This window comes from Semicossyphus pulcher, unplaced genomic scaffold (genome assembly GCF_022749685.1).
Source record: "Semicossyphus pulcher isolate SPU_LCO1_2020_fin unplaced genomic scaffold, fSemPul1.0.p SCAF_13, whole genome shotgun sequence".
NCBI lineage: Eukaryota > Metazoa > Chordata > Actinopteri > Labriformes > Labridae > Semicossyphus > Semicossyphus pulcher.
In genome coordinates this window covers 4,652,095-4,664,232 of record NW_027211637.1, presented here as the reverse complement: position 1 = coordinate 4,664,232, position 12,138 = coordinate 4,652,095, and the positions used below count along the sequence as shown (strand labels likewise).

At 41.2% G+C, this 12,138-nt stretch overlaps 1 protein-coding gene across 3 annotated transcripts in view; it reads left to right on the top strand.

Annotated features, from left to right (window-relative positions):
• The window catches only part of hdac7a (histone deacetylase 7a), a 70,934-nt gene that overhangs the window by 40,229 nt on the left and 18,567 nt on the right, over positions 1 to 12,138 (top strand). For all 3 annotated transcript variants that reach the window (XM_069660433.1, XM_069660434.1, XM_069660435.1), the window contains 10 exons: positions 5,724 to 5,914; positions 6,043 to 6,130; positions 6,736 to 6,856; positions 6,963 to 7,066; positions 7,309 to 7,431; positions 7,622 to 7,731; positions 8,529 to 8,630; positions 9,161 to 9,332; positions 9,915 to 10,120; positions 11,862 to 12,065. In XM_069660433.1, the coding sequence (XP_069516534.1) occupies positions 5,724 to 5,914; positions 6,043 to 6,130; positions 6,736 to 6,856; positions 6,963 to 7,066; positions 7,309 to 7,431; positions 7,622 to 7,731; positions 8,529 to 8,630; positions 9,161 to 9,332; positions 9,915 to 10,120; positions 11,862 to 12,065 (1,421 nt within the window). The remainder of the gene's footprint in view (positions 1 to 5,723; positions 5,915 to 6,042; positions 6,131 to 6,735; positions 6,857 to 6,962; positions 7,067 to 7,308; positions 7,432 to 7,621; positions 7,732 to 8,528; positions 8,631 to 9,160; positions 9,333 to 9,914; positions 10,121 to 11,861; positions 12,066 to 12,138) is intronic.

Genomic DNA, 12,138 nt, shown 5'->3' with positions numbered 1-12,138 from the left:
GTAAATTCCAGACTTTATAAGATCTTTTTAATACCACATATAAATAAATGTTGCACCGTGTTTACAGCCATACTGGCAATATTATGCAGGATGTAGTGGAAAATCTGCATGGATTTTAAGTCCTTAGAAAAGAATGGTTGATAGAGAAGATGAGATCTTTCGACAGAAACACAATTAAGGAAGTTTCAGTTTATGTATTTAAAGTTGTGGCTACATAAATTTTTTTTATTTTAGCTCTACAGTGCTATTGACCGCAGTATTTATAGTGCTAGTTGTAAGTGGTTGTGTTTTTAAAATGTGACTGCATTTCTACTCCTGCAGCGTTCTGACCCATGTAAACCATCATACACGTTATGTACTGTTTGAAGCAGTATGGCCCGGCTCCTTCTGAACTGTAGCAGCCTCACTTCAGAACTGATAAAGTTTAGGCATTGCATTTTGTCCCTTTTCTGACATTTGTAGGCTTTCTCAAGGCAAGCCTGTCATATTTCCTCCTGCTCTCACATGGAACTCAGTGTATGTTTCTACATGTGTGTACATGCCTTCCCAGCTCTGTCTGCACGGAAAAACTGCTTTTAAAGAAAAATCAACACAGCATCGCAATTTGATTTTCATCTATAAGTATGATGTGCAGGTGTAAAAAACTAACATAAAATCATTATTTTGGAAAACTACAAACATTAGAGTTCCATATTACATGGAGAGACCCTGGATGGAAAGACTGTGCAAAGATTAAATGTGGTTGCAGAGGTCCAGAGACTAAACCACTACTAGGTTTCAGTACTTAAAGTCATGTTTGCTAACTGGAAACTGTGTTATTATCAGTTATTTTACTATTCTGAAAGAAACCATGTAACCGCTCACTGGGCAGCGGTGAGGCTAAGTGGTCAAAGAGATTATTTCTCAACCAAAGGACCTAATGCTACGTACTACCTCAGGGTCACTACACACTGAGTTCTTTGTAAAACCTTGGCTCTAAAGAAAGCTCAACTGTTATTAATGAAGTATCAGAAAGCAGCAGAAACCTTTTATTAGTCAGCTGACAAAACAAAACAAAAGAGTTAATCAGTTCTGTCTGAACCAGCTCCCTTTACTTGTTTGTGTTTGTATGGGTCATGTGATCTAGCTATGTACTTGCATGACCTGAGCAGGCCTTTTTAAATGTTGATTTTCTTATTCATTGGTTTACAGGCAGACTGTTGAAATGTGTTTATTACACAAAGTAAAAGTAAGTATCTCGAAGATTTCATGTAAATAATGTCTGTTAAGTCACTATCTATCGCCGAATGAGGTAACACAATGGTGATTGAGCCTATGGCCCACTGATGAAAGCCTTTGCATTATAGTATTATTACAGACTGGGTGTCTGTTACGACATTTGCGGCGCCCAGCAGTGGTCTGGTCTGCCAGAGAGGGTAGGCGGAGCTAAGCGGCTACTTTTTCGGTCTCTTCAAGTGTTCCGAGTAAGCAGTAATCTACTATGGCTGAACAAACAAAGAAAAGATGGATGACTACAGATACAACTTCAAAAATAAGTGAAAATCCAAAGAAAAAGAAACAAACGCTCAGATGAAGGCAAACAGTCTAAAGAGGAAAGCGACCGTCAGCCAGGAAAACCAGGAGTTACAACCGGAGCCAACCGTAGACGTCACACATGCAGCACTGTCTGGATATCTGGGAAGTGTGCTCCCGCAATGACCGTTTATCGCCACAGGTGCCGCCAAAGAGAACGAAACTGAGATCTTCGAGATTGGCACTTAAATATTGCGATGACAGTGAAAACTTAGGGGTCAGCAGTAAGATACATGGACGAAAGAGAAGGGCTTTTAATTGTCCTTTATCAATCATATAGTTATCATGATCATGATCATGATCAGCTGCCTTGGCTGTCAGTGCGTATTATAATTAAAACATGAACATCCTCTTTGTTGTTCTCTTTTTCGCTTTTATTCTGCCCTCTTTAATTCTTTTTAGCACATTCATTGACTTTTTTTTCTTACATTACCAACAACTGGAAACTGGAGGTGACATCACGGGCTTGCTCTACGAGTGTGTGTGTGTGTGTGTGTGTGTGTGTGTGTGTGTGTGTGTGTGTGTGTGTGTGTGTGTGTGTGTGTGTGTGTGTGTGTGTGTGTGTGTGTGTGTGTGTGTGTGTGTGTGTGTGTGTGTGTGTGTGTGTGTGTGTGTGTGTGTGTGTGGCTTTCCCTGCAGAAACAAAAAGCCCTGTGTAGGTAAATGTTGGACTGGTGTGTGTTTTGCTATTTATAACCCTCAGGAGGGAGAGACACTGGTATTCCCGACTGTGTGTGTGCGCGCGCACACTGTGGCAGCCTTTGTTTCCTTGTATAAGCACGTCCTCCTGTCCTTTCCTTTAGAACAGTGGCTTTGTTATTCCTTGGTGTCATTACTAAGAAAATGTGTGCATAGCTCTGTGTGTGTGTATGTGTGCGTTTGCCAAGGGATTTCTGTTATTCCAGCCACGGTCGGCATTCAGACATTCAAACCCCCTAATATGGAGAATGACACTGCACAGACAAACACAAACACACACTGCTATGTCAGATTAACCCAAATAAAGATGCTAATGAGACCGCGGTAACTCCTGTGTGTGCACGCATACACACATCCGCTTGTAGAGAAAACAGAAAATATGCTTCTTTTTCTACTCTTTTTCTGTTCCCTATTACCAATTTCCAGTGTTGCTGTTGGCGTGAGGCCAAGCCTCTCTGTGAGTGACATTTACTTCACACACTGCAGCCTGACACAAGAGCAGCAGGCGCAGCAGCTCGGAGATGATGTCACCCCAAGTTATTTCAACGCTTGCTCTGTGTGTTTTTGGTTTTTAGGCAGGTTTGTGCAGTAGGTGTTTGCTCCAGCCTGTTCTGTGAGTGCAGCTGTGTGTGAGTGTGTGTGTAAACGTCTGTACAGTGTGTGTTTATGTGCGTGAACAAATGTATCTGCAGGTGAGTTTGTGTTTATGTTTGTGTACGGTATGTGAACGTATGCATGTGTTTGCAGCTGTGTTTTGGCTTCAGTGTGAGTCAGTTTGCATTTTTTGTGACTAGCAGTGTGACTGTGTGTGTGATTGTGTGTGTGCAAGTGTGTCATAGTCAGAAACCACCCCCAGCCTTTTCCCAAGCTGTTCCCTTCCTGGATCCTGTTTTTAGCGCCGGATGAGGCAATCTTTCCCATTGACTCAACCATGCAATGCAAATAACCCCAACTGCATGCAAAGAGGATGGAAATTCGTGTGTGTGTCTGTGAAAAACAGACAGAGTGAGAGAAAAACAGAAATGCATTTTGTCACTGTGTGTGTTTTGTTCTAGTTTAGATATTAGCTAAGAGAGACACATACAGTTGCACTAAAGTTGTATCAGTATTCACACCTAGTGTGTATACAAAAAACCTTATTGATCTTTTTGTACAGAAGCATTTGCTGGTCAGTTGCATTGTCAGTTTTATCATTTCCACTGGAGCAGTTTGAGGTTCAGTTTCCTGCTCTCCCTCTCCCTCGGGAGCCTGTTTAACTCATCCTTCTGCCCAACCAAATCTTCTCAGTTAGGACACAAACAATCAAATAAACTCCAAAGGCAACTCTTCTGGTTAAGTCTCGTGCCATTGTGGATGGGTTTGATGCCACATACATTTTGAACAATAAATGATAAATGGACGGTACTTATGTTGCACTTTTCTAGTCTTCCGACCACTCAAAGCGCTTTTGCACTACACGTCACTTTCACCCTTTCCAGTTTCCAATCAGTATCTGCCTGTTCATACCCGATGGCTTTGCCTTCAGGGGCAATTTGGGTTGTAGTGTCTTGTGACTGTAGCAGTCAGAGATTGAACACTCAACCTTTCCATTGAGAGACGAAAGACTCTACCACTGAGCAACAGCTGCCCCAATACAAGCCTGTATAAGAATATAAATAATAAAATGGATTGTTATGAATTATTGCACAGTTTTTAGCACAGCACTGAAAATGTTTATGTTTAAGCATAATAGGGCCTTAAGTCGCTAAATAGTCTCTTCTCCTCAGTAGTCCCCAGGTGGTGGAATGAGCTACCAAACTCCATTCGGTCCACAGAGTCCCTTTCACCTTTAAGAAGAAGCTAAAGACCCAGCTCTTTATGAACACCTCTGACCTTAATGATATTGATGCTATTGATGATGATGACATCGAGGATGTAGTTTATGCTGACTAGGATTTTCATGATGATGATGCTGACTATACTGATCTTGTTGATGTTGCTGACGATGATTATTATTATTTAAAAACAAAAACAAAAAACCCCCTACACACTTCCTGTCAGCACCAGTGTCCGTTCGCACTTGAAGCTGTTTTTTGGCTCTTACTGACTTTGTTCCCTCCTGTCTTGATTGTTGCTTGCGTTGTATTGACTCTCAGATGTACGTTGCTTTGGACAAAAGCGTCTGCTAAATGAAATTGTAACATTGTAGTTTAGTTTAGTTAAGTTTATTAGTTTATTTGACAGGGGCCGTGCACAACACAACTGTTTAGCCAGTGTTAGCTATATAGCTAATTTGCTAACATCTGTGGTCCCTCTGCAGGAAGGTCTAAAAACACACAAAAACAACCCCACAAACGATTAAAACCAATACAAATGAACATCTTGGCAAACAGACAAACAGTGACATAAAAACAACATACATTGCAAAGCTACCTTTCCTTCTCTCAATGTTGGAGGACCGTTCAATACAAAATCAGTGATCAAGTTAAGACTCAACATAGTTTTATATTTAGACAAAATTAATCAAGTAAAGTCTGGTCAGTTTTCTTCTATTACTCTCTTAAAGCTCCAGAATGATGCTGCATTTTCTGTCCACGTTCTAAGCCAAACTATGATCTACTATCGTGTTGTTTATAAGCCTTTCCCCACTACAGCCCCCCACCAACTGCTAAGAATCATGTGATATGCAACTCTTAATGCTAACAGAATACATGCTGTGTTAAAAATTGTCTGTTCAGTGCGGTTGTAAAGTAGATAAAGATGATTATTATTCTTAAAATAAGACAAAGTGTAAGAAAATGTATTTTCAAAATGTCATGTCCTGTCAAAGGCTGGTGCATCAGACGAGCTTTAAAAGGAGGTGGTACCATTACAGTATGGCTGTAAGCTATTAGTGCCTATTAAGTTTCATATGATAGTTTCATTTGAATTTCATTGCTAATATATTATTTGTCTAGATTACAGAGTCGTTGCTTTCCATGAAACCCTAAAGCAAATGTTTGTTCACCTTAACTGACTCTTAAGCTGCAATTTAGGGTAATGATAATAAAGATTAAATAGTAGTTTAAACAGTGAACTGTCCTGTCTAATGTGAACGTGTCACATTATCTTTAATTAAAAAAAGGGTCTACAATTTCAGACAATTCACTCATCTTACTTTGAACATTTCTATACGGATCAACTGGCACAATATGTTTACATAGCTTTGTTTGTCTTGCGAAACTTATAAAGACATCCTGTCTTCATGTTTGTAGATGCATATTTCTTACTAAGTTTGCACCTGTCACACAAAACCAAAACTGGTGTTCCTTTTTATCCATGTGTTCTCCAAACACTGGTTCATTCTGTCTTTGTTTCGTGTGCTCATCGTTTTTCAGGTAGAGTCTCCAACAGTTGTTTGTCTTATGGGGATGTAGAAAGTTGACGCCTCTCTCTCTCCCTCCCTCCCTTCTCTCACCCCTCTCTTTTCCCAGATTCCCCTGTGGCGGTGCCGGTGTCGAACACGGCTTTGTTTCCCATGGACCTCAGGGTGGGAGAGCGGGGGATGCGCCCTTGTTCGGACACGGCGCTCCTCACCCCGCTGCACCCGCCTTTGCTCCTCACTCCTTTCTCCCCTCAGCCCCGCTCCTCCTTCTCCCAACAACAACTGCACCAGCACATCCGGGTAAAGAAAGTAAAGCTGAGAGAATAATTGTGCAACATTAAATCCAATATTAACTGTGTAAATGGAATCTATCATGTCTATTTGCCATACATGTATTACTATAATATTAATGTGTGTATGGGTTTTAGTTTAACATGGAGCAGAGGAGGCGAGAGCAGGAGCACCACGAGAAGCAGGAGCTGCAGCAACTTAAACACAAAGAGAAGAGTCAGCAGAGTGAGTCCATTCACACACACGCTCTCAAACTCAATCACACTGAAAAATAAAGAGTGTTTTCGTAGTGGCCAGAGATGAGAGACCCTGTAGGAGATCTTATTCATCTGTATTATTCGGTGTGACTTCAAAGCTGTTTGCTTTGCTAAATATATCCTGACAAGTGGAGCTACAACAGAGGGGTTAAAGATAGCCTTGGGTCTGTGCACATAAAGTCAGTGGGTCAATATTGACTCGATCACTCCTAGCACCTCCTGTCACCTCTCTGTGCACACATTTGCACACACATGCAGACAAACACAGACACACAGCTGTAGAAGCGATTATACACCCAGACAAACCCGTGACCTTACCCCGGATCACATGCAAATCTCTCTACTCTCGTACATGCATGCATGAATGTCGTACTTCACATGTATTTCCTGGATCTCCACAAAGTATTGTTACAGTTTGTTTGTCATAGAAATGTAAGTCACTGATTATGTCCTGTAAAACGTGCACACAGGATTGGTTTGGTACATCGGCTTTTCCTGGCCCCCCCTTTTATAACGAAGCTGTTTGAGTCCTTTTATGTTTTTTAAGTGGTTGCTTGTGTTATTTATTGACAGGTGCAGTCGCCAGTTCCCTGGTGAAACAGAAACTCCAGGAGGTGATTCTTAAGAAACAGAAACAGGCGGCACTCGAAAGAACAAACTCCAACACTCTGACGGCACCTCCTGTGGCATACAGGTGACATGAACAAACAGAGAAAAGTATCACTGTGATTCATTGTGAACCTCTACCATACGAAGTGGGACTTTTTACCCCAATTGTTGTGTGTCTTGTGTTTTTACAGAAAGCTGGGCCCAGACCCGAGTTTATCCTCCCAGCCTCTTGTCACGTCTCCGTCACAGCCTTCTTCTTCTGAGGGTTCAGAAGGGACGCCGCTACGCAGAGCAGGTAAAACATCCGACAACACTGACTGTGTCCTGTTGCATTTGATTACATTATGAATTCAAGATTCAATGATACATTTAATGATGGCGTGAAATCCTAAAAAAGGATAATACTTTTGTAACTGTAGCAGATGAGTTGGAAATAGGTCAGATCATTGTTGACAGTTACAGTGATCACTAAGCAAACTAATTGCACATGATCACATTGAGTAATTTTCTTTGAATTGCTTTAATTTGTGTTATTAGCGTCTGAGCCCAACCTGAAAGTGAAACACAAGCTGAAGAAACACCTGAACACTCGCAAGAGCCCGCTGACCCGCAAAGAGAGCGCCCCGCCTGCTGTCAAACACAGAGTTCCTGACACACTCGGTAACTCCACACACACACAGAGAAATTATAAGAGCAGCAATTCAGTATCTTTGTTTGATGTTATGGTTTTCATTCCTTGCTAATATGATGTCATTCGATTTAATCAATGTGAATTATATTTGGTATTTTTGCAATTTTATCAAGATGTCTTATCATACTCTGATCTCACACTCTCCCTGTTTCTTATCAGACTCGTCCCCCAGCAGCAGCAGCACTCCGGTCTCTGGCTGTAGTTCTCCTAATGACAGTCTGCCCAATGAGAATGGGCTGCTGCCCTCTGCAGGCGGCCTCTCTCATGAGGTTAGCACACACACACACACACACACACACACACACACAGACACACATGCATTATGTTTTTAAAGTCCTTTCCCTTAACCTTAAGATTGACTGACAGAAACTAACAATTAATTTCCCCAAATCAGTGCGTTAGAATAATAGTAAGAAGTTACTTCTTTACTAGAAAACTGCTTTTGGAAAATGCAGTACTTGAGAAATCAGGATGAGGTTGGATAGATAAAGAGCAACATATATATAAAAAAAAACCTAAATATAAAAGTAAACATGTCTTTATCTTGCTGCTCAGTCAGGCCCTGCTGCCTTGAAAAGAAAAAAACCTGAGCATTTTAAAGAAGTAAGCACACAGTTTAATAAAAAAAAAAAAAAAGAGTAGTTCATGTTCATGAGCTGAGCGAGACGCTGAGTAATGACATGTTTTAAGCAATGACACAGGAGCATGGGAGCACTGAGTGTTTGTCAGCTGTTTATACATAATTCATTTAATCACATTAAGTCGACCTCTGTCACACCTGCTGCAGATGTCTGACTCACGATTCCCCCGGTGACGAGACAGCTCAGGGCCAAACACCAGCTTACGTTTAATTAGACTGCAGAGGTTTAGATTTCTGTATATTTACATTTTGCAAACTCTGACATTTGGTCACCGCAGCAGAAAACAATAAGATAAAGACAAGATATCTCTCATAAAAACAGCCATCTCAGGTGTGTACATATAATGTTACTGACAAAAATGTAATTCAGATCTGAATATAAATTAAATGTTATGTTTGAATAATAATTATGTGGGTCATTTCCAGGCCCAGAAGCTGCTGCTCCGAGATGGCACTCTAGCTAACTTCACCATCCAGAGTCCTTCCACTCTGCCCACCATCACACTGGGACTACCAGCCAACGCCAGGGTAAACACTGATGTCTGACATTACAACCTATTTATTCTGACATTGTGTTTTTCTCCCTTAAATAAGTAAGAAAAGTGATTTTTTTAAATATCTGTCACATTTAAGACGTTTCCTAAAGAACATTTTAACTTTAACAAACTTGAAAGACAAAGTTTTTAGACTCACTGCCAGACTTAATAACTGCAGGAGTTGTGTTTTAAACTGCCGTGACTGTACAGTAGAGTCTGCACAGTGTAAAAGGTAACATGAACATCTGACAAAGCTCACATAGCCCAACATCTCATGACTTGAGAATCTGAATGAAATTAATTCATTCATTACCCTCCCCAACCCAGGAAGAGCATCACACAGGAAGCGCTGTGTCTTTAAAATGCTGTGTCACTATGACATTGATACTTTTTCGTTTTGGAGGACTTTAGATGAGAATAAAAGTGTCTAGATAAATTCTTATCATGTCATGTTTTGTTATATCTTCAGCTGTGATGGAACTAGCATGTTATAGCTAAAGCTGTGTTACTGTGTGTGTGCAGGTGGACGGAGAGCTGTCCTCTATGAAGGTCGGCCGGATGTCGATGATGACAGCCGGGGGCTCGCCCGTCTTCCTCCCCCTGAGCAGAAAGGATCAGACCGGGCAACTGAACCCTCACCTCCCTGTCATCATCCTGGAGCCCTCTCGACTGGTACACACTCCTCTGCTCGCTGGTGAGACACACAAACGTCAACGCATATACTCCAGACATGAACATGCATGTGCATACTCAGTATGAACCCAAGCTCCAGAATTCTGGTGCTGAAACACATTTGTCTTTTCCATTTTATATCTGACATCTCAGACTATGTGCAGAGGAAAAATGCACAAGGTTACAAACACAAAATATACAGTAACACATACTGTACATTAATAAGTTTAAAAGAAACTGTCATTTCACAAGGGTCTTTTGGTTTTCGCTTGAAATGTTAGAGCACCACCTAGTGGTTACATTTAGAATTATCATGTTTAATTGATGGATTAGCAAGTAAACAAATTCTGCAGTTATAATCCAATTCTCTTAATCTTCATCCATCTTTGCCCTACTTTTCTCAAAGTTCAGTGGCTGTACCACGTCAGCAACACATCTTATATTTGTTTAACAATTTAAAAGGTAAAATATTAATATAGTTTATTATATAAACTATATTATTCAATCAATTTAAAAGGCAACAGAGTCAAAGATGACAGTGTAGTGATTTAGAGAAATTGCGTGTCTGTAAAACGTATTATTTATGTGCTTCGTCTCTGACCAGTTCCAGGTTTAGACACCGTTCCTCTCCAGTTTGCCTCCCAGTTGGACCACCTGACTCCCGGAGGCGCTCAGCACCACAAGCCCCTGAGCAGAACACGCTCGGAGCCGCTCCCCCAGAGCCCGGGGGCCCTTCACACACATCTCCTCCAACAGCAGCACAACACACAACTACTGGAGAGGCTCAAACAGCAAACTCACCTGGGCAAGGTACACAATCCTCTGTATTCATAGAGAAATAATCCCTAAAATAGATAGATGGTCTTTAATGTCCAAGAGGGAAACTTTTATTACATGAAACATACTTATTCACGTCTACAAATATGCATTCACACCCCTGTTTTTATTCCAACTCATTCATGTAATCACACACACACACAGATATTTTCAGATCCATACAACAGTGTCAACGAGTCAGTGATTGTTCTGTTGTTCATATACTGAAATTTGGGTAGATGATTTGGAGTAGATTCATGTGGAATTTAGTCCAGCATGGGGTATGTTTGTCGTATGTTGTTTCGTCCACAGTCTGCTGGAGGGAGGTGTCAGTGTATTTTGCAAAGTTTTACTCGACTGAACCTGAGTTAGTGCCTTTAAGTAGTCCAAATATGGCAGTGTCACCTGAGTAATTGAAGTGCATGGTGATGGGTGAAAGGCTGGTACAGTCATTTGTGTATGTAGGAAGGGGCCAAGGACACTACCCTGAGGGGCTCCAGTGTTGACGGTGGTGGCAAATGATGTCAGTGTGCCTGTTCTTAGAGCCTGTGGTCTGCTGCTAGAGAGACCACAGTGGTGATAGCAGTGGATGATGGGTGGAGGGATGTAAAGAAGGCGACGTGTCTTGGTCATCTGGTTGAGTTGATGGTGGAGCTGAAGGTGACGGAGAGGATTGAAGCCTGGTGAGTCCAGATGTCGGAGTAGGGAGAGGGGGAAACATGCCACAGCATGGTCTTGTCTTGATATTACTTAATTATAGTCCTGTTGTGCGTTCATGTTATTAAACTATGGCTCCACTCTGTCGTTATGTTTGAGTTTGACCTTGAAAAAGTCATCCTTAATCCATCTTTCGATTGTTTTTAAGGGAAGCCCATTCCTGGTGTTGAAATAAACTCTGTTTTTCTGTCAGATATGAACTATATGATACGGGAGGTCATCCAGAGTTTGAAGTTTGGATATTGTTTTAATGTTCTTGTGGGTATGGTGGTTGTAACGCAGAACTTGTAATGGTCAGTGCTAACAGACAATCTATTATTTTTTAATAAAGTAATAAATTTCCTTCGGCTGTAATTACAGAATTTGAATGTTTCCTTGTGCCACGTTTGCATCAGGTCAGACTTGAATCCGCATTGTGTCAAGTTAGCCAGCTAGTGAAAGATTCAAAGGCTCTGAAATTACAAATTGTGACAGCGTAATGACATAAGAGGCAAAAATGGCAGCAAATTCATTGATGTAGGCTGCTGCTGATACATCTTTCAGAAAACAGTGGCTGAGTATTCAATCATCTTATGATAGGAAGAGATTCCTGTGGCGCTCCGACTTTAGAAGAAGGAGAACCACAAAGATCTCAAGGCTGCAATTTCAAATGTGGACATTGCAGTTTAAATATTTCATCAGCTGTAAATTGTAGATGTTGTCCTCCAATAACAAACTTCAGAAGATAAGTCATGCAGATTTTGGTGATATTCATGATCCCAAAATGGTTGATGTTGGATCTCTTAAAAAAATTCCACATTTCCCAAAGACAGCAGGCATGTTTTCCCACTCAACTCCTAATATTTACACATCCATTCCCCTCCTTTATTAAAAAAATGCATTTTACTAAGTTAGATGAGGTGTGACTTGCAGTAACTGCATTTTTGAGTCTGCATTCTTGCATCTTTATGTTGTGAATGAATAAGGTCAAACAACTGTATTTCTACCAACCTCTATGTCTATATATGTACATGCACAGTTGATGTCCAAGTCCAGCGAGAAGCCCAGACTTCATCAGATCCCCTCAGAGGACATGGACTCAGAGGACGGTGGTGGTACGTCGCCCACAGAGCCAACTTATCAGAGCAGAGCGAGGGCGGAGTCACTGAGGGAGGCGGGGCCAACCTCATCAAAGAGTCATGAGGAGCAAATGAACCTGGAGCATGCACTCATACTCAACCAGGTTGGCAAAAACATTACACCTTTTAAACATTAGATATACAGACACACACATAAACTATACACCTGTTCTTCTT